Raw genomic sequence first — 23059 nt, forward strand, 5'->3', positions numbered from 1 at the left:
GGGAAGGGTTGGCAGCATGAGAGGAGACAAGATTGGCAGCAAACCTAAATGATTTTCCATCAGTTCTGACCTCTTCCCCTATAATCAGCTCCCAGCTGTTCCTTGCAGGCTGCAAAGAAACCGAGGGCGGGTGAGCACGGAGAAATCAGCAGACGGGAAACCACGAGGCAGGGCTCCGGGACCTCGCACTGGGCTCTGGCAAACCTCTGCCCCTCACTGGGTGCCCGCTCCCTCAGCTGCCGGATGGTAGGGCTGCATCAGATGACTCTACATGCCCGTGCCTGGTCTACCTTCCGAGGGTAAGTGAAAGTCACTCTCTTGTAACGCATGTCATCCCTCCCACATCCTCCCCCTGGTGTCTGCCGCCTTTGGGGGCAGGCATCACAGGGCTGCACCAACTGAGGACATATGACCTCAACTGAGGACAGTCAGGGTTGGTGCAGAGAACCAGACAGTCAAACTACTGGGCAAAAGGATGAATGACTGGCAGAAAAAAGCAGTAACACATAGCAACCAGTTTGTGTGAAAGATTTTGTCACCCACGGCTGTGGTTTTATCTAGATTCTAGATACTTGAGATTTTCTTCACAGAGGAAACTGCCTATAGCCTGCGTATCTACTGGGATTTGTGAAGTGTTTGAATCAGTTCAGTTCAGCCGCTCAGTCGTGTCTGACTCTTTGTGACCCCATGGACTGCAGCACGCCAGGCCTCCCTGTCCATCACCAACTCCCAGAGCCTACTCAAACTCATGTCCATAGAGTCAGTGATCCCATCCAACCATCTTATCCTCTGTCATCCCCTTCTCCTCCTGCCCTCAATCTTTCCCAGCATCAGGGTCTTTTCCAATGAGTCAGCTCTTTGCATCAGGTGGCCAAATTATTGGAGTTTCAGCTTCAACATCAGTCCTTCCAATGAATACTCAGGACTGACCTCCTGAATACTGAGGTCTGGTTGGATGGACTGGTTGGATCTCCTTGCAGTCCAAGGGACTCTCATGAGTCTTCTCCAACACCACAGTTCAAAAACATCAATTCTTCGGTGCTCAGCTTTCTTTATAGTCCAACTCTCACATCAATACATAACCATAGCTTTGACTAGACGGACCTTTGTTGGCAAAGTAATGTCTCTGCTTTTTAATATGCTGTCTAGGTTGGTCATAGATTTTCTTCCAAGGAGTAAGCATCTTTTAATTTCATGGCTACAGTCACCATCTGCAGGGATTTTGGAGCCCAAAAAAAGTCTGTCACTGTTTACACTGTCTCCCCATCTATTTGTCATGAAGTGATGGGACCAGATGCCATGATCTTAGTTTTCTGAATGTTGAGTTTTAAGTCAACTTTTTCACTCTCCTCTTTCACTTTCATCAAGAGGCTCTTTAGTTCTTCTTTGCTTTCTACCATAAAGATGGTGTCATCTGCATATCTGAGGTTATTGCTATTTCTCCTGGCAATCTTGATTCCAGCTTGTGCTTCATCCAGCCCAGCTTTTCTCATGATGTACTCTGCATACAAGTTAAATAAGCAGGATTCCTAGTGTGATTGCAGGTTAAAACCTAGAGAGCAACTGTGGCTTCATGGAACTGGACTAACATCCCCTATGGTGTAATATTACACCAGTTTCAATACCACTAAGATGTGCTACCACTTTCCTCAGCCATTTTAACTCACAGTCACACTAGGAATCCTGGAAGTTCAAGGCTGAAAGAAAGCCATGAGGATGAGAGAGGGTGTGGGCGTTCAAAAGTGATGACCTTCCAGCCATCTACATTACTTTCCCAGAGGGGAGAACACTGCATATTACACTGCTCAGGATCAATATCTAGCAATTTCTCAGTGTGTTGCAAGGTAATAGATGAAATCCACATACCTATTTAAATGACATTAACTTTCCTAACATACTACACCATTAACTAGCAAGACTGACAAAGTTATTCATAAAACATATGCTAATACTCTTTTCCAGCCCTCCATCAAGTAGTTTACAGAAACAGTCTGGAAGGACCAAAGGCAAATCCTTCACACAACATGAACAGCAACATTCAAAGCTTATACGGAAAAGATTTTAGAAATCTAAATATTCAACAACCTACGCTTCAATTTACAAAAGCAACAACAGCATGACTAAAACAATCCTCCTATCAATCCTTCTTCAAATATGACGAATATTTACTGAGCACCACCATGCGCCTGCCACTCTTCTAAGCTCCCGTGGATTTAAGAGTGGATAAAATATACAATGTTTTACTGCCACCAGGAAGTTGACAGGACATTTTGCTCAAAATATTAAATGTCAAATTTGTTTTAACTGGGAGTGCTTTTTCTGCTGAATTATACACATCTACCCTACCAAGGAATTAGTAAAAATAAACAAGAGATATAGATAGGTATGTCAAGGGAATAAAACCGGGAGTCCAGAAATTAACCTTTAATTTATTGTCAACTGATTTTTGATAACTAAAAAAATTAGTTTTTTCAACAAATGAGCTAGGACAACTGGATATCCACATGCAAAAGAATGACGAAAAGATCATAGCCCTAAGTGTAAGAGTTAAAGCCATAAAACTCCTAGAAAAAAAAAAAAACAGAAGTAAATCTTCATAACCTTTGAGTAAGTAAGTAAGTAAAGTAAAGTAAGTAAGTAAAGTAAGTAAGTAAGTGAAAAATCAAATATGATCCCCAAAACACAGAAAACAAAAGGAAAGATAAATTGGACTCATCAAAAAAATTTAAAACTTTTGTATATGAAAGCACACTATCATGAAAAAATTTTCAGATCCCACAGAATAGGAGAAAACATTTCCAAATCAAGTATCTGACAGAAAGAAAAAAAAACTTGCCATGGGGTCAAGAAGAGTCTGACACGACTGGACAACTGAACAACAACATACTATACACACATGGCAAACACTTAATGATAAAAAGGAAAATAACTCAGTTTTTTTAATCGACAAACTATAGATATTTCTCCAAAGAAGATATACAAATGGCCAACAAATATATGAAAAGATGCTCACATCACTAATTTTTCAGGAAAATGCAAATCAAAATGACAGATACCACTTCACATCCAAAAGGTTAATAATAATCAAAAAGATTAAAGCAAGTGTTGGTGAGAATGTGGGGAAAACTGGAACCCGTAGACATTGCTGGGCTTCGCTGGTGCCTCAGACGGTAAAGAATCTGCCTGCAGTACAGGAGATCTGGTTCGATCTCTGGCTCGCGAAGATCCCCTGGAAAAGGGAATGGAAACACAAGGATTCTTGCCTGGAGAATCCCACGGACAGAGAAGCCTGGTGGGCTACAGTCCAGAGGGTCACAGAGTCAGACATGACTGAGCAACTAACACTTTCACTTTCAGACATTGCTGGTGGGAATGTAAAATGGTGCAGCTACTGCGGAAAACAGTTCGCAAGTTCCTCAAACTATTAATTGCTGCTATGATCCAGCAATTCCACTCCTAGGCATATACGCAAGAGAAACTAAAACATTATGTTCACATAAAGACTTGTACATGAATCTTCATAGCAAAATTATTTGTAATAGCCAAAATCCATCAACTGGACAAATGGTATATCTATGGACAAATATGGTATATCTATGCAATGGACTATTATTCAGCAATAATGTGGCATGAAATACTGATACATACATTATGAGTGAATGCAAGGTGAAGAAAGCCAGGCACAAAAGACCATATATTATATGAATCCATTTATAAGGAATGTCCAGAATATGCAAATCTACATAGACAGATGAGTGGTTGCCTAGCTGGAGCATTGCCTGGCTGAAGTAGCTGGGTAGGAGGGTTGGGAGGAATGGAGGAGTGACTGCTAATAAGATTTCTTCTGAAGTGATGAAATGTTCTAAAATTCATTTTGATGAAGGTGGCACAACTCTATAAATACATGAAAAACCACCAAATTACACACCTTAAATGGGTAAATTATAAGGTATGTCATGTATATCTCCATAAAACTGTTTTTAAAAATTAAATAACAAACTAGGAGTCAAGTAGGTACACTTGTACCCAGGGAACCTAGAAAGTGTCAAGGTGAAAAGATGTCTTTTCCTTCTCAGATCCATTGCTTATATCAATCTGGAAGTACCTTTCCTTATTCAGATTAATTCAGCCAGTCCACAATCATTCATTGATTCCTCAGGAACTCAGCTTGACCTGGGGATCCCTTAAAAGAGATACAGTTCCCTCCCTCAAGGCTTTCCATGTCTATCACAACAGCTCCCACTCATTTGGCATGGGGCTAAGGGTTATGCATAACACTCAGGATAAGGTGGAGAATTTGACCCTAATTTTATAGAACAGGAAGCTGACTCTGAGGGTAGTGACTTGACCGTGGTTAAGTACTAACACACGGAAGGGAGACCTGAAACAAGAGTTACCTATGACCAAGACCCACGCCCTCGTCATCTTATGATATTGCTCCCAGGGCAAGGTGGGCAGGAAAGTACAGAAACTCCTGCAATGAAATGCAGGCTTAATTCAGATTAGGAGAGGGCCTTCAGAGAAAGTGCCACCTGAGCAAAACCCTGCTTGATGAGAACGGGGACGTCACTCAAACAAGAGGAGGTGGGATGAGGCTTTCCAAGCAGAAAAAGACCAGGGTGAGAGCGAAGGTAGAGAATTCAGACTAGAAAGCAGCTTGGCTTGGGCAGAATCCATGACAAGGATATGGCAGCTGGTGGGAGTAAGGTCAGATAGACGTGGGGTCCCATCATGAAGGGCCAGGGTGCGGCCCTCGTGCCCAGGAATATAAACTAAGCCAAAGAGATTGAGAAGCTACTGCAGCCATCCAGCTGAGGACTGAGAGCAATCTAGACCAGGGCAGAAGGCATCAGAGGAGGGAGAAGAGACGAACGTGGAACATACTGAAGTGGTAGAACTCCAACATCTGGAAGGATGTGGAAATTTAAGAAGAGCCCAGATGCCAGAATCCTAACCACCTTCCCTCCTGCCTGAACCCCTTCCCCTTTCCCTTAGGAAAGAATTCTACCCCTACCCAACCCCAAGCAGAATATGTCACCCTGAAAGTGACCCCATCGCCACTGTGGTTCAAGAACGGCCACAAGACTCTTTGCTAAAAGACACAAGGGCAAGTCTGCTGGTGAACTTTGGGAGAAGGAATCTTCCCTCCTACAACAGAGCCTGTCTCCACTCCCATCTCACATACTGCCACATACAAGTATCATCTCTAGAACCATTTACCCATCTGCTACCACCTGCATATACCCTGATTCCCAGGATGAGAGCACAGAAGAGATAACGAGAAACTGGGAACCTGATCTGAGCAAATAAATCTCATGTTAAAAGAATCTTCAATGAAATCTCTGTAACCGAGAATCAAAGCATCTTAACTCATCAAGACTGAGTGTGGCCTCATTCACCAGACTAGGCAGCACCAGAAGAGAGAGTCTGGAGGGAACAGGAGGGCTGAGACATCTACTGTGACCTCCAGCAGGCAGTCAGAAACTCAAGTCAGATCAAAGGCAGGAAGGCTCACTAGGGCCTTCCTGATGCAAAGGCTACAGATGCGGAGTTTCAGCATCCCAGTGGTAGCTGGGACAATGTGAGTAAAAATACAGAGATCTGAGAAGTCACTGGTATCTATGATATTGAACCAATCTGTTTCCCTACTTCTAATAACCAACCCATCCATGCCTCTCAGAGATCGAGCACCACTTTGGGCAGGATTGGTGGGTAAGATATCCTAAACTGGAATTCAGAGGGGGGAAAAAAGGCAAATAACAGATCACACATAATGACAGCTATCATTTTAGGGGGCTTCCCAGGTGACACTAGCGGTAAAGAACTCGCCTGCCCACACAAGCACCTTTTAGCCTATGTGCCTAAAATTCTTTCCTCAAATTTGTAGTCATTCCATGAGGCAGTTTTCCCACCCTACAGCTCACGGATGAGGAAAGAAGAGTCTTGTGGTCCATCACAAGATCAGTTATTTCAGGATTTAAACACAGGGCAGGGCAGGGGAAGCGGGGAGCCCAAAAATGACCACCCAGCACCCCAGTTAGTAGGATGGTTCCAGTACAAAGTGGGAGCAGTGAGAATGGTGGATAAAAACCAATTTTGACAAGTGACAATTAAGGCAGGAGAGGCTCCAAGATTGCTTTTCAAACACAGCTCTAAACGAAGGGCAAGGTGGGACCCAAGTGTTTAAAAACTCAAACAGGGGGGCTTCTCCAAAGACCCAGCACAGCCACATACACACATTGGCGGGGGTGGGGGGGGGGGGGCTGGATTTTCTTTAAATAAATAAAAAAATAAAAACTCACAGTCTCCGTGGGCTAGCTCAGGAAATTGACCCCCACTCACGTCACTGTTCCTATGCAAAGATGTATTCTAAACAAGGTACTTTCTCAGCAACCTCCGGGACACCATGCCTACAAAGCCGGGCGTGCTCAGCATCACTGACAGAGCTGCCTCGCGTGCTTTGAACATGGTGTTTCTCAACAATCTGCGGCCACATTTGGTTCCCCGCCTTGGTCTCATTTGGCTCATTCCTCCTCTGACATCTGACCTTTCAGGCACTGTCCATAGGGTCTAGCGCTCAGCATCTTTCAGGTCTCCTAGCCTGCATTCATCTCCACTTGGCACGTCAATATCCTTGAAAACAAATTTCTCACCCATTTGGAAACCACTGCCAGGCCCCCTCTTGACTTCAGTAAATTACTTACAAGAGCCATCTCAGCCTCTGGGGACTCAGAGTGTTCAGTTACAGAGAAAAGGATTAACAATGGGCGGCACTAAGGAAAAGGGACTATTTCACTTTAAAAAAGAAAAAAAAAAAAAAAAACACAACAGGAAATGCATGGTTCAGGGGGCAAGGAATGCAATCCACATTTTTGAGAATGGTACAGACTTTCCGAACTGTGGTTACAGGCTTTGAGTCACAAACAAAACAGGCTGGTCCCTGACCTTAACACACCTAGTCTAGATCCAAACGACTGATAACAGGGGCCTGGGTAAATTTAATATATGAGACTTAGAAGCAAATCTTGTGATGCAGGAGCCAATGGCAATTACTCTTACCACCCAAAGCAGGCTGACTGGAGCACTAAGGACGAGCTTTACATGTGGCTAAAATATCAGAGACAAGGCTCGGCCAAGGAAGTCAATCCAGAGAAGCTGCAGCGCCACCATGCTTAGTTGCTCAGTCATGTCCGACTCTTCGCGACCCTAGGGACTGTAGTCCACCAGGCTCCTCTGTCCATGGGCTTTTCCAGGCAAGAATACTGGAGTGGGTTGCCATTCCCTTCTCTAAGGGATCTTTCCAACCCAGGGATCGAACCCAGGTCTCCTGCACTGCAGGCAGATACTTTACCGCCAGAGCCGCCAGGGAAGCTCCCGGAGAAGCTGAAGGGTTCTGGCAAGTCTGACATCTGACCTGTCCTGTTTATAACAGGCCTGCAGAAAAATCCATTGTGCATCAGAATGGAAAACCTGTCATTTGCCATAAAAACCCAGCATTTAACTCTGACCCTGTCTTTCCCATTACGCCTCAGAGTAGTGTCAGGTGAGGTTTATGCAGCTTTAGGGCTAAAACTGGCAGTACAGCTAGATTAAAAATTATGCTAATGGTCCCCAATCGTGTAAACCCACACTATGAGACCAACGGACACTGTTCTCCAATGGTTTACAGAATCAGAGACAAGGGAAAAAAGCAACTACAGTGTGAGGATCTGTTCTCCCGTCTTGAAACAGGCCCTTCTTCCACAAGACTCCTAAGCTGTAAGGGGAAAGTGACAGTGTTAGAAGAGAGAGAGGAAAGATTCAGGAGTTACTTCTGTAACACAAAAATGGTGTAACTCATGTTTTCTGAAAGATCTGCTCATCAGCTAGATCTTCAATGTCCTGTGCGCACTCAGTTCACTGCACCATCTCATTTTCTACCCACTATCAATGTAAAAATTAGAGTACCTTGGCAACAGGATTTCTCACAGTAAGATTCACTTTATTCTAGGATCTTTTCAAGTAAAAATAAAACGGCAAAGGAATCTCATTATCCAGAAGATTTTCAACATGGCCTATTCCAGTGGTAATACTCCATTCGTTCTTCTATTCAAATTACAGGGAATATGCGTCTATTACATGTGCTTACAGCTCTAGCTGCTGCGGATCACAGGTGAGGGCTCTCAGGCTTCTCTGGGAGACAGGAGCATCTAGAAATAATGCTTGCAGTGTGATAAGTGCTATAGCAGGATGTGTGCAAGGCACAGACAAGCACTTGGCTTTGCCAGGGCACACTGCCTTGAAGGCTTTCTAACAGATGGAATGCTCAGTTTAGGTCTGAAAGGATGAGTTCAGATGAGTGCGTACTTAAGGAAAGGTAAAAGGGTACCACTCAGCAGCAATCCCAAGCTAAAGGTGCAAGAAAGTCAGATACGTTTGGAAAACTGCGCAGTTCTACCCACAGAGCAAGTCATCTGGGTACACAGAACTGCTGAAGGTCTAGTCAGGTAGAACATTAATGCAAACAATGATGGTTGGACTTTATATGCAAACAGGAATGAAGCACTCAAAGAAGGAGAAGAGGACAAGGAAAGGAGGAGGAAAAATCAAGACCAACAATTTCTGAGTGTTACATGCAAGGCACCTTGAATTCATGAAGTGGGTATTATTTTGTTTCCATTTTACAGATGGGGAAATTGAGATTCAGAGAAGAAAAGTAACTTTCTGAAGGCCTCACATCTAATAAGTAATCAGTGGTACCAATATGTAAATCCAGTGGTCTGATGATATAGCTCATCAATCCAGTATACTGCATGCTAGTCTAAGAATATTAAGCAAGTTAAAGATACAGATTTCATATTGTTTTCACTAACCTATGAGGCACATAACTCTCTTCCAAAAGAGAAAAAAGAAGGCATCTGAAAGTTAGTCTGCATATAGTGTGGAAGGTTGGGTACCAAATACAGAAGAAAAAGGGAAGCTACTACCTTCCATGGCAGTGGTTTTCACCTGAGGGTGATTTCACCTATCAGGAGACATTTGGCAACATCTGGGGTTCTTTTTCCTTGTTACAACTTAGGCAAGCAGTGTGACTGGCATCTCCTGGGTAGAGGCTACAACTACAGCTAATTATCCTACAATGGAGCGGACAGCATCCCACAACAAAGAACTATCTGGCCCCACGAAGATACAACCTGACATGAACCACTGAACAAAAGATGAGTTTCCCATCTCGTTTTATAATAAAACCACCACTGTCCAACCACTGTCCATATATCTAATGGAAAGTTGAGTCTGAACTTCTGACCCTGCAACTTAGATTTAATTTTATCACCATCTGCTATGGTCTAAATGTTTGGGTCCTCCTGAAATTCATATGTTGGAAACTTAAGCCCCAAGTGACGGTCTTTAGGAGGTGTGGGCTTTGGGATTAGTACCTTCCAACAGAGCTCCCTAGCCCCTTCTGCCACATGAAGACACAATAAGTTTCCAACCTGGAAGAGGGCCCTCATTCAACCATGCTGGAACCCCTGATCTCAGACCTCCAGCCTCTAGAACTATGAGAAATATATTTCTCTTGTTTATAAGCCACCCAGTCTGTAGTATTTTGTTATAGCAGCCTGAATAATTTAAGATACCACCCATGCTCAAAAACAACAAAAGCTGTGCATTAGTTTAAATTTAGTTCAAAGTTCAGTTCAGTCACTCAGTCATGTCCGACTGCAGCAAGCCAGGCCTCCCTGTCCATCACCAACTCCCGGAGTTTATTCAAACTCATGGCCATTGAGTTGGTGATGCCATCAAACCATCTCATCCTCTGTTGTCCCCTTCTCCTCCTGCCTTCAATCTTTCCTAGCATCAGGGTCTTTTCAAAGGAGTCAGCTCTTCGCATCAGGTGGCCAAAGAATTGGAGTTTCAGCTTCAGCATCAGTCCTTCCAATGAACACTGAGGACTGGTTTCCTTTAGGATGGACTGGTTGGATCTCCTTGCAGTCCAAGGGACTCTCAAGAGTCTTCTCCAACACCACAGTTCAAAAGCATCAATTCTTCGGTGCTCAGCTTTCTTTATAGTCCAACTCTCACATCCATACTGACTACTGGAAATTAAACTAACTTAAAGTTAGTTTAAGCTTAATATTGTAGAATTCAAGGACAATTATATTAATGGGGCTGCAAAAAGTGTGATCCAGTATCAATCAAGAAAATTATAGGCCCCTAGAAAAGGATAACTAGTCATTATCTGCTAAAGGTAACAAACAACGCTTTCCCCACTAAATCACTTTAAAACCATGGATAATAAATGGCATTTTTAATCTTTTTTTTTTCAAGGAAAAAATCTTGTAAAATTGAGGGGGCATTTAAGTCTGAAAATCTAAAGGTATAACATGGTATCTATAGGGGATAAGGCTATAATATATAACTCAAATTTGCTGAGAGAGTAGAACTCAAGTGTTTTCAATAAAGAGAAAGGTGTGAGATGTGCATGTGTTAACAATGGTGAGATGGTGCGAAGCCTTTCACAATATATACGGGTATTATCAAGTTGTACTCCTTAAACGTGACAATTTCATTTGTCAATTATACCTCAATCAAGCTGGAAAAAAATACTTTCAATCTTTTTTTTTTAATTTTTGAGGGAGCATTTATATAGTAGTTCATCTTAAACAGTTACGGCACAGATATCATGTTTGAGGCTTAGAAAACTAGACGCAGAGTGGAAGAGGTGTACTATCCCAGTCACACGTAACTTACTAACCAGTCAAGACCCACAGTCAATCTTGTATTACCAGAAATGCTGGGGTACTATTACTTGCTTCAACCTATGTTTAGAAGGTCCTTGACTGTGTAGCTTATGTCATTGGTATTAAAAGATATAGGTATATGTGGATATAATACGATTTGCAAAAACTACTGCTTTTCACTTTTCTCAGTCCTCTTAGATGTTTTATTTACCAATCTAAATGGAATGTAAGAAACAATTGTTGGTAAGAGAGATGCATATAATTCAAGTCCCCAAGTTCTGCTTTTCTAATTTATTAAGAAGTTTCTGATCAAAGTATCAAAACTGATTCATAACATTCCCTCAGGAACCTCAGGATGATTTAGAAAGTAACTTCATTTAAAAGTTAATGGATGGGTTTAACTGTGTGAATTGGATGATATATCTCAATAGAGCACTTTTTTTTTAAAGTTAAAGGAAATTCCACCTTACTGTCATATTGGTTTCATTAATTTAGTCAAATACACTGAGGGAGAAACAAGCACCTCAGTGTTTATTACATTACTACTCAGAGGACTAAAATCTTGCTGAAATGAAAATACTAATCTAGTTCACAGTTGCAGCAGCAATTTTGTGGACTAAATCATAAAACCTTGTGATTTTTTTTTTTCCCTAAAAATCTTTTGCTAATCAAATGACAAGTAATAAAAGTAGTCTGAGTCACATTCAAGTTTTGCTTTCCAAGAGAACAAAAAGAAAGATTTCTACCTCCCCCAGTACAGAAAACTACAAAGGACAAAACAAAAGTTTTCCTGAACAAACACTGCTCAAAAAACTAAGAGACCAACCACAGCAGAAATTCCTACTAAAATAAACAACAGAGATAGCAGCAGAGAACAAATAGCTAAAAGCTATTGTGTGGCTTGACGCACAACCAATAACATTCAGTTTATATAAACTTGGGTTTTTAACTCTTGGATAGGGCTCAAACTACAATCTGCACGCAAAAGACTTTCTGTTTGATGAGGTAAGGTTACCTCTAAAATAACTTAAGGCAAACAGCTATATCTTATTAGTATGAATATGACACCAGGTTTTATTTTTCTAATTATTTTTGAAACAGAAAATTATTTTCCATTTAAATGCTACTCATCTTAACAAGGGGCTTCCCTGGTGGCTCAGATGGTAAAGCGTCTGCCTGCAATGCAGAAGACCCAGGTTCGATCCCTGGGTCGGGAAGATCCCCTGGAGAAGGGAATGGCACCCCACTCCAGTACTCTTGCCTGGAGAATCCCATGAATGGAGGAGCCTGGTAGGCTGCAGTCCATGGGGTCGCAGAGTCAGACAGAACTCAGTGACTTCATTTTCACTTGAATCTGAACATATAAGATGTGTAACTATTGTCTTCAGGCTGAAATGCTTCCCATGGGAACAAATATGTTGATTTTTTTTTTGCCTAAAGTCAATGAAAAACTTTGGAGTGGCAGAAAAAAAAAATCACTTTATAATTAACTTTTCAATGAGTCACTTGGTGTTTAAACAAATCCACAGTGTTTTTCAAAATAGCACAGAGGGGGAAAAATGTTTTACAAAGCTTCTTTCTATGCCTTCTACTTCAATTTACTACAACTGATCTTTTTAATTTATAATGCATTATTATAATGGTAATGCAAGCAAATTCTTAAGGAACTGTTTAGGAATCAGTAAAATTCCTTCCATTAAGGGTTAAAATATGTAATTTTAACACAAGATTAGATGTCTTCATCTAAGATAGAATGTGAAAAAGGCTCATCTCAAAATAAATATTAGAAAATAGCTTTGAAAAAAATTCTATTTCAATTTCAGGGGAAAATGTCATATGCTTAACTAACTTTAGTTAGTGATAATCAAAATTATCAAGAATACTATCCTGGAAGGAAAACACTCTAATAGTAGTTATTGGCTATTGACTTTGTAGTAATTGTTTACTATTTCATTTACAAACTAAAGTAGGAGTTAAAGAAAATGCCTATGTACAAAACAATAATATACACAAACATACTATTCATTCAGTGTTTGGATATCATGTAAGATGCTGTTCATACATTATACCATTTGTAAGTATATATGTGTGTGTTTAATTTAGTACATACCACTAGCAGATTGGAGAAGGAAATGGCAAACCAGGCCAGTATTCTTGCCTGGAGAATCCCATGGACAGCAGAGCCTGGTGGGCTACAGTCCACCGGGGTGCAAAGACTCAGACACGACTGAGCAGCTGGGCACGCGGGCACAAGCAGATAGGTGCTTAACACATGCATTTTATGGTAGCACAGTAGCCTCAGATAATGTGGTTAACTTCAGCAGACATCTGTGTTACGCATATGGCCATCAAAATAACTGTGGCAGGCTTTGTGACACTGAAAGAGGGCATGCCTGCTGCAAAATGACTACTTCCAACAAAAGCATGCCTAAATTATTGTTTAGTTAAATGGCATATATCCAAAATAACACCATTATAAAGTTGTGAATGCCTTTGAATCACTCACCAATTTTCCACCTATTTGTAAAACAAGAGAAGCACCATCAGGTTATAAAAAGTAATTATGGATTAGGATTTTTGATTCATGTTTCTTTGACAATATTATTCTATTTGATCCCAAGTCTTGGCTGCTCTCTTGACAGAATAATGCACAAGCTCCACAGCTGACAGGAATAGGGCTTTCATGATAAAATAGGAAGCTCACATACCAGATGACTTTAGACTTCAGAAAGATTGCTTTGTTGTTTTAGTATCAGATCATGAGTTATCTTTCTCTAATTGTTTCAAAGCCAAAGAGAATTTATGTGTTATCAAAAATGTATGATGTTTTTGTGAGTGTTGCCTATTTTATTTGCACAGCACACCAAAGAATATTACATCATCTTATAAGTTCTTTCTCTGATTTCATGTTGGGGGGTGGGGTGGGGAATGGGAGTTGCAACATAAAGAACTAAAAGTATACAATGAACATTCTTGCCCGAAGAGTCTTCTATTGAGGTTAAAAGGAAACACTGAGAATCTGATTGACTTTTGCCTATTACAATTACAGGGCAAACAATATTCAAAACAATTTCCTAAACGGTTAACTTTATCTTGTGGCTTTAACTGATCATTTTTACCTCCTTTCTCTGACAAATAAAAGCTGTAAAATCAGAATTCTGTATACGAAGAATGATACAAAGCTGAAACTTTTGACGGAGAACAGTTACTGTAGTGTGTATCAAACTATGTAAAAACTAATTCACACAAGGAAATGCCCAGAGTCTACGCCATTAGGATTAAATTCTGAGATGACAAGACAAGGACAACACAATTGGCAGCCGTTAGTTTATTTTTCAGACGGCCTGCTGCATGAGAGAGAGGCGGGGGAAGGACGATTTCCCCTCATCAGACTCAGCAGCTAAGGTCTCTAAAATGCCGAAGTGATTTTAAACTGAAGGAGAGAGAGAAAACAACAGAACACACGGGACTGCGATCATCTCTAGGTAGCTACCTCGTTGCGAGACAAAAAACGAGCGCGCAGGCGCGTCCTTTAGGTTGTCAACCGTAAACACGAGCCCATCGAAATTAAGGAAGTGGACGTCTGCAAGCTCCCATAGCCTTTTTGTTTGGGTTCTTAAGCTTAACAGAGGTAATTGCATTTTAATGACCTACAAAGAGGCGCAAACTTATTACCTCGTTTGGAGAGATGTTTACTTAAACGCGGGGCTAAAACCAGGTTGCTTTTGGGAAAGGAAATTATTTTCCGGCCAAACGTAACATTACCCAACCACAAACACAGGCGACACAATCACAACCACCTAATAAATGTGTTTCAACGAGTGAGCTGTTTTACTTTCCCAGTAATCCTATCAAGGAAAAAACAAGTCGTTCAACAAAGCCGAGGATCGCCTGTGTATTCAGTTCTGCGCCTCTTTGGGAGTTTTGGGGCCCCTGGCTGCTTTGGGAGGAGAACGGGGTAGGTAAGAGTTTGGGTCTCAGTTGCAGGACGGTGGATTGCAGCTGAGAGCTGGTGCACGGACGATCCCGCCAGACGTCAAACTTACTTTGCTTCATGAAGGGCTCAAAGTTAACTCGGCCTGACACGTCCACCCCGCACCTGAGCGCGGGGGTTAGCTGCAGCGCCTTCCCACCGTGCGGAGACGCCCCGCAGCCCGCCCCGCCCGGGTGACAGCGCTGGGACAAAGCGGCGGGCCCGCGAGCTCCCCGGGCTGCGCACCCCCTCCCCCGGCGCACGCCCCCGACCCGTGCCTACCTTGATGCCCTGCTGCTGGGTGGTGAGAGTTAACTTGGATTCATTCAGAAGCAAAACTTCGCAATAGAATTCTTCCGGAACCGCGCAGAAACAGCCCATGTCGGCTGTGGCGGGCCTCGGCCAGCGGAGAAAGCTGCGTCCCAGCCGCTGAGCCACCCCTGCCCTCAAACGCGAGGCATGAACGGACTGTCCGCGCCGCGGCGAGGCCGAGAGCACCCGTTACCGGCGGAGTCCGGAGCGGCGCGGACGCAAGGTAAGGAGGGCGGGGAAGCCCGGGAAAGCGTCAGCGCCCGGGAGCGGCCGGGGAAGCGCCGGCGGAACTGGGCGCGGAGGGCGGCGGCGAGTCCGCGCGCATCCTGCGGCTTCGGCTCCTCCGAAGGCGGGGGCGCCGCGGCCCCTCCCGCAGCCCTGGGGACGAGAAAAGCCGCCTGTCAAAGGGGTCAAGGGGCAAGGAAAGGAAGGGACGAGCGCTGCGGGCCCTGCTCGGACCTGGAAGCCCCTAGAAGCCCTGCGGCCCCCTCCACCTACGCCCGCCGGAGCGCAGAGGCTGCGCACCGGCCTCGCCTCCGCCTCCGGGGTCCCCAGAGGGCGCGCGTTTCCAGCTCCGACCCCTCCCCGCAGCGCCCGGTTCGGCTCGCCGGCCGCGGAGCACTCCGCTGCTCCTTTGTGTCGGGGTGCCCCCACGACGCCCCGGCCCCGCCGCAGGGGCAGTGGCGAGGGTGGTCACTCAGCCCGCGACCGCCGCCTCCCCGGCCCACCGGCACCGACAAGCCGGAAAAGGGTCCGAAAGGGCTTCGGGCTCCTTACCGCGACCGGCGAGTGGAGGTCAGCTCGTTGCGGGGCGCAGCTCCCGTCTGGGGATCCCAGAGTTCATCACGGGTCTGTGCGTGGCCAACTTGAAGCTTTCCCTGCCCGGGCGGCGGGGTGCTGCTTCCCCGGGAAATTCAGAGAAGCGGGCAGTCGCGAGGCTGGTGGGCGGAGGAGCCGGCGCCCCGGCTGGGAACGCGGCCGGCGGGCGAGCGGGGTGTGCCCCGGGGCTCGCCAGGCCGCGGCGGCTCCCGGGAAAGTTCTCTCGGCGGTGCGACGGGTGGCGCCCCGGGCGGGAGCGGCCCAGGTGCAGCTGGGCCGGGCCTGGGTGTCTGCAAAAGGCCCCGGAGCCGAGCCGGGACCCAGTGGCCGGGAAGGGGGCGCCCCTTCTGGGGCGGGGTCTCGGCTGGGGATGGAGGGCGGAGCAGAGATGGTCAAATGGCGAGGTGCTGGAAGGTCCGCACGGGAACCGCGCGGCGCGTGAGCGCTCCGCCTCGCGGCCCCGGGCCCGGGCTCTCTTCGCTGTATCGGTTTCCCGGGGAGATCTGGAGACGTGATCTAGGAAGGGGCAGGGCGCGGCTCCACGCGGACCCCGCCGCGCGACGCTCCCAGTCCCACGCCCTCCGCGCCTCTGGCTCTGTCCAGGACGGGCGGGCACAGCAGCGCCGAGGCTGCAGTGCCCCCTGGTGGGCACTCCTGTCCGTGCACAAGCAACCCAGGCTGGGCTGCGGGTGAGACCGGGCTCCCGCCGGCCTTCCGAGCAGGTGCGATCTGTGCTCTCCAGCTGGGAACCAGGAGTGAGTTAATGCAAGTGGAAGTTAGAGGAAGCAAGAGGGAGAACTCGGGCATTGTTGACGGCAGCCCTGCCGGAAAGCTTCTCTACTTTATCCTGAGTATTATTAGAAAGAGCAAGAGTTCGGGCGTCAGACAGTTTTGAGTTCTCTCCTCTACAACTTTTAAGGTAAGGAGCACAAGTGTGAAAAATTTCCTTAAAGCCTAGGACGTTACTAGTTTGAAGAAAAAAAACAACAACCTGGCATCCGCAGCACAGTAAAATGGAAATACACAATGCAACTTTGGAAGGAATTTCCTCCCATAGTGATTTGCTACAAAGAACCTTCTGTAGAAAGCCTCTCTGTAAACATGAATTAGCACAACCCCCAAAGGGCAATAAATCCACTCTATTTGGTGTGAACTTAACCTAAAGCTAAGAATCAAACCCTGTTTTGTCTTTCAAGCTCACTGTCAAATTGAAGCAGGTTTTAAGTTCTAACCAAATTGTGTGTCCAGCTTTGGATTGCACTGACAAAGTTTTGCCTCCCATGAGCTGACATCTTATTATTCTAGATTTTAGTGTATTTTCTTGTGGAAGCTTTTATGTCATATAATATTCCTCACCCAAATTACCAAATGTGATTGAAAGATTGATTCTTTCCCACAATATCCAATAGAGCCACCTAAGCTTGAAAAAGCTGGCTTAAAACTCAACATTCAGACAACTAAGATCATGGCATCTGGTCCCATCACTTCATGGCAAATAGATGGGGAAACAATGACAGACTTTATTTTCTTCGGCTCCAAAATCCCTGCAGATGGTGACTGTAGCCGTAAAATTAAAAGATGCTTGCTCCTTGGAAGAAAAGCTATGACCAACCTAGACAGCATATTAAAAAGCAGAGGCATCACTCTGCCGACAAAGGCCCGTCTATGGTTTTGACAAAGTCAAAGCTATGGTTTTTCCAGTACTCATGTATGGATGTGAAAGTTGGACTGTAAAGAAAACTGAGCGCCAAAGAATTGGTGCACCCTGCCCCTTCCTAGATAGAGCATGCCTTCAGATCTCCCTGGGGAAACTGATAGAGCCAGCAGAGCCAGGGCCTGGAACCACGAGGCTGTCCACTCAGGTGCCCCGTGGTCCCTGTGGGCCTTCCCACACCTGGCCATTGTGAACTGTGGTGCTGGAGAAGACTCTTGAGAGCCCTTTGGACTGCAAGGAGATCCAACCAGTCCATCCTAAAGGAAACCAGTCCTCAATGTTCATTGGAAGGACTGATGCTGAATCTGAAACTCCAGTACTTTGGCCACTGGATGCAAAGAACTGACTTGTTAGAAAAGACCCTGATGCTGGGAAAGATTGAAGGCAGGAGGAGAAGGGGAGGACAGAGGATGAGATGGTTGGATGGCATCACCGACTCGATGGACGTGAGTTTGAGCAAGCTGTGGGAGTTGGTGATGGTCAGGGAGGCCTGGTGTGCTGCAGTCCATGGGGTCGCAAAGCAAAGAGTCAGACACGACTGAGCGACTGAACTGAACTGGAGCTTGAAAAAACAAAAGATAAGTCCCAAGTGTCCTGATCTGTTTGCCAGTTTTGAGTTTACTGCCATCAGTTTTATATTCTTTAGTACTGTGATTTTGTTTGCTTTACCTCCAGTGGTAATGGAAAAGCTAGCTTTTTGGGGTGGGATGGAGTTCTGTTCTAGGCCCTCACAAGGGAAAGTTCAAAGCTGTGGAGTCTTGTATATATGACAGCCTTTTCTGGATGAGGTGTTTTCTCTTCCATTATTTATCAAAATGGAGAAAAGAAAATCCACTTAACACAGAGTTGCCCGGAGAAAATAGGAGTGCCACAGGTTTTCTTTGTTTAATAGCCTATTGAGCTACTGAAATGAAGTGGGATACTGGGGGGCCTTCCCGGGAACAGTCCCCACCCTCGTGTCTCCTGGCCCCTTGAGAAAGGCTTTAGCCTCCTAGGCCTTCCAAGTTCCAAAGGGAAAATTTAATCAGAGAAGTGAGAAAATGCAGAAACACAGGAAAACAGTCAAGCGAGACAAAAGAATAACAGTTTAGCCTGGAGACCAAGTCAAGGACTTTTAGTTCCTCCTTGAGGGCTATAGATAATGTTCTGAGCCATATCCTTGAGTTGTTTTGAAGATACTAAAACTCCTACAGGGTGGAAGAAGTTAACTGCTGACCACTAGCGTTTAGACTCCAGACCAGTTAGAACTAGAAGATTTATCATGTGAATTTTTGAAACACCACCCTGTTACTTCACCACTAACTAATCAGTAGGAGGTCTGCCTTCTCCCTCACCTAATCTTTATCAAAATCCTTCCCTGAAAGCCACTGGGACTTTTGAGTATGAGCCACTGGTTCTCCTAACCTTGGCTTTATGTTAGGTGCCTTGCAATAAAACATCAAACTTTCCTTCACCACAAACCAATCAGGAGATTGGTTTTACTTCGGCCAGGCTAGCAGACTCACGTTTGGTCCAGAAATACTATAACTGGCACACAGTAAACTGTGTGTATTTGAAGTACACAGTTTGTAAGTTTTGACTTATATATAAGTGAAACCATCTTCAGGGTCCATCTGGTAACCCTGTCTGTGATGCTCTAAGTTGGCTTCTGTATCTTTGTAATCTCTCCCTCTCACTCCTCACCACACCTCACCTCCCAGACAACCACGGATCTTTCTGTCACAATCAGCTATTGACATTTTCTAGAGTTTTATATAAATGAAATAACAGTGCCAACTCTTCTTTTTGGTCTGCCTTAGTCCCCTTACCATAATTTTTGTATATTTATCCATGTTGTGTATATCAATAGTTCGTTCATTTGTCTTACTCAGTAGTATTGCTTTGAACATGTGTATACCACAATTTGCTTATCCATTCGTGTGGTTTGTAGTTTTTTCCTATTACAAATAATATAAATGCTACAAATCCTGCTGTGACTGATTTTCCAACAGTCAGCCCCAGCTGCCAAGACAAAAGTTTATAGACTGGGTGGCTCAAACAACAGACGCTTATTTCCTCACAGTTCTGAATGATGGAAGAGTAAGATCGGGATGCCTGCATGATTCTTTCCTGGTGAAACCTCTTCCCCTGACTTACAGGTGGCTGCCATCCCACTGCATGCTCACCTGACCTCTTCTTTGTGAGGAGCTATTGGGGAGAGCGTGAGCTCTGTGTATCTTCTCTCACAAAAACACTAAACTTGTTCTATCAGAGTCGCACCCATATGACCCTTTTAACCTTAATTACCTCCTTATAGGTTCTGTCTCCACATACAGTTATCTTAGGGGTTAGCGCGTCAGCATATACATTTGGGCTTCCCTTGTGGATCAGCTGGTAGAGAATCTGCCTGCAATGCAGGAGACCTGGGTTCCATCCCTGGATTGGGAAGACCCCGGGGAGAAGGGAAAGGCTAGCCACTCCAGTATTCTGGCCTGGAGAATTCCATGGACTATATAGTCCATGGGGTCGCAAAGAGTTGGACACAACTTTCACTTTCATATAAATTTGGAGGAGGCAGAATTCAGTCTATAGCAAGGATCCATGTTTTTGTGTGGACATGTGCTTTTATTTCTTTTGAAATAAGAAAGAGTGGAATCACTGGACCAGAAGATAGACAGATGGCAAATAAGCACATGAAAATATGCTCAGTGCTACTTGTCATTAGGAAAGTGAAATTCAGATCAGCATAAAACGCTGTTAGAGTCCTAAGGGAATGGCCACTACACCAGCACAAGCATTGGCGAGGGCGGGGACAGTTTGTGTTTCCATACACTGCTGGTGTGAATGTAAGATGGCATCACCTTGGGTAACCCTTTGGTAATGTCTCAAAAAGTTGAACATACACTATCTACAGGATTTTGGAGGAAAACTTGTGCTGTCTATCCAGAGATACAAATTAACAAGATACTACTAAAACATATTTTTCTCCCCAGGAAAATCATATAGATTTTCAACATCTGCATAACATAATATACTCTATTTAAAGCCTCGTGTCAAAACCTTTGATCTCTCTTCAGAGATTTTTAGGAAAACATTTTCTTTGGTCAGGATGACATTCTGTCATAATAAGCCCATGTAGATGAGTCAAATGACAAACAAATTCAGAGTAGATATAATTTTATAAAAATATGTAGACCATCTGTGATGGACTGCAGGAATATCATCCTGGAAGAAGCAGTCTCACTATACATTAAACAGGCCCCCACCCTTGGCTGAAACATGCACTCCAAAATGCCAGACACCACATTCTGTTTAAAGCTCCATATTCCCTTCAGGAAGATGTATTTAAACAATCTATGTCTTCTGTCATCTTTTTATACTTTTGCATTTTCCAAACTTCAGAAAGTTAACTAATTTGAAAAAAGAAAAAATACCTTTAAAACATTGACATACATAATTTAATTACTTAAACCCCTGAAGGCTATGCAGAAGAACCACCAGGAAGACTTGTTAAAATACAGATTCTGGCCCCACCCCTAGAGTTTTGAACTCAGTAGGTCTGAAATGGGACCTGAGGAATTGCATTTCCCACAGGTTCCCAGGTGATGCTGATGGTGCTGGGTGGGAACTACACTTTGAGAATCATTGCCTTAGAATCTACCTCTCAAAAAAATAAAGTTATTTCTAGTTACCTATGAATAATTTTTTAAAAGGGGACAATTCATTCTTAACCAGCAGCCTCCCTCTTATTCTACCTCATATATCAAAATAATGCCAGTCAGAAAAAGAGAGTAAGTATTGAAGACCCTGCTAAGCAGATTACATCACAAAGAGTAAAGTTTTTAAGGAAGGGAGAGATTCCTGTTTGAGTTTCATCATAGTACCTACCACCTAGTCTATTTGGATACCCTCCTCATTTTATAAGATATTGTAAGATATTGAATATATAATAACTTGTGCTATACAGTACATCCTCTTGCTTATCTATTTATATATGGTAGTTTGTTATTTGTTAATTCCATACTGTTAATTTGTCTGTCCCTCCCTCCCTCCTCCCTTTTAGTAATCATAAGTTTGTTTTCTATGTCTCTGAGTTTCTGTTTTGTATATAAATTAATTTGTATTATTTTTTTGTATTCTACATACAAGTGATATCACACAGTATTTGTCTTTCTCTGTCTGATTTACTTCTCTAAACAATATTCTCTAGGTCCATCCATGTTGCTACAAAAGGCAGTGCTTCATTTTTTATGACTGAGTAGTATTCCACTGTGTGTGTGTGAGTGTATATGCATGTGAGTGAGAGTGTGTGTGAGAGTGTGTGTGAGAGTGTGTGTGAGAGTGTGTGTGTGTGTGTGTGAGAGTGTGTGTGAATGTGTGTGTGAGTGTGAGAGAGTGTGTGTGACAGTGTGAGTGTGTGTGTGTGTGTGTGTGTGAGTGTCACATCTTCTTAGGCCAGCTATCTGTTGATGGGCACTTGGGTTCTTTCCGAGTCTTGCCTGTTGTAAATGTTGCTGCGTGAACATTGGGGTGGATGTATCTTTTTGAATTAGTTTTCATCCTTTCTGACTGTATGCCCAGGAATGGAATTTTAGGCCCATATGGTAGCTCTACTTTTAGTTTTTTCAAGGAACTTCCATACTGTTTTCCGTAGTGGCTATACCAGTTGGTATCCTCACAAACAGTGTAAAGGGTTTCCTTTTCTCCACACCCTCTTCAGCGCTTATTATTTGTAGACCTTTTGATGATAGCCATTCTGACCAATGTGAGGTGATACCTTGTTATAGTTTGACTTGCATTTCTCTTTTAATTAGTGATGTTGAACATAGATTTATGTCCAAAAATATTTTGCCTGTTTTCTCTTCTAGTTTTGCGTTGTCATGTACTATATTTAGGTCTTTAAGCCATTTTGAGCTTATTTTTGTCTATGGTGTGAGGGAGTGTTCTAATTTCATTGATTTGCATATAGCTGTCCAGCTTCCCAGTATCACTTGTTGAAGAAACTGTCTTTTCTCCATTGTGTATTCCTGCCTTCTTGGTCATAGTTGTGTCAGTTACACAGCTATTTTGTGTAACTGACTGTAAGTGTGTGGCTTTATTTCTAGGCTCTCTATTCTGCTCCATTCATATATATGTTTGTCTCTGTGTTAATATCATGGAGTTTTGGTTACTCTAGTTTTGTAGTATAGTCTGAAGTCTGCAAGATTTATGTGTCCAGCTTTGTTTTTCTCAGGATTGCTTCAGCAGTTCTGAGCCACTTGTGGTTGCATATAAATCCTAGGATTGTGTTTTCTAGTTCTGTGAAAAATGACATGGTTATTTTGATTGCATTAAATCTATACATTGCTTTGGGCAGCATGGCCATTTTAACAATATTAATTCTTCCAATCCAAGAGCTTGAGATATCTTTTCATATCCATGAATCAGCTTTAAATTCCTTTATCAATGTTTTGTAGTTTTCAGCATTTAGGTCTTTTACATCTTTTGTTGTTTGTTACTAGGAATTTTTTGTTGACATGATTTTAAGTGGAATTTTTTTTA

At 43.6% G+C, this 23059-nt stretch overlaps 1 protein-coding gene and 1 non-coding gene across 4 annotated transcripts in view; one reads left to right on the forward strand and one right to left on the reverse strand.

Moving 5' to 3' along the window:
* The window catches only part of EPB41L4A (erythrocyte membrane protein band 4.1 like 4A), a 254167-nt gene extending 238944 nt beyond the window's left edge, over positions 1 to 15223 (reverse strand). For all 3 annotated transcript variants that reach the window (XM_061158196.1, XM_061158197.1, XM_061158195.1), the window contains exon 1: positions 14977 to 15223. In XM_061158196.1, coding sequence (XP_061014179.1) covers positions 14977 to 15075 — 99 coding nt within the window. In that variant the 5' untranslated portion in view covers positions 15076 to 15223. The remainder of the gene's footprint in view (positions 1 to 14976) is intronic.
* On the forward strand, positions 11867 to 11938 carry TRNAC-GCA (transfer RNA cysteine (anticodon GCA)). The gene has a single exon. It is a non-coding gene; the product is annotated as a tRNA-Cys (tRNA).
* Positions 15224 to 23059: the final 7836 nt, after the last annotated feature.

The sequence above is a fragment of the Dama dama genome, chromosome 12 (assembly GCF_033118175.1).
Source record: "Dama dama isolate Ldn47 chromosome 12, ASM3311817v1, whole genome shotgun sequence".
NCBI lineage: Eukaryota > Metazoa > Chordata > Mammalia > Artiodactyla > Cervidae > Dama > Dama dama.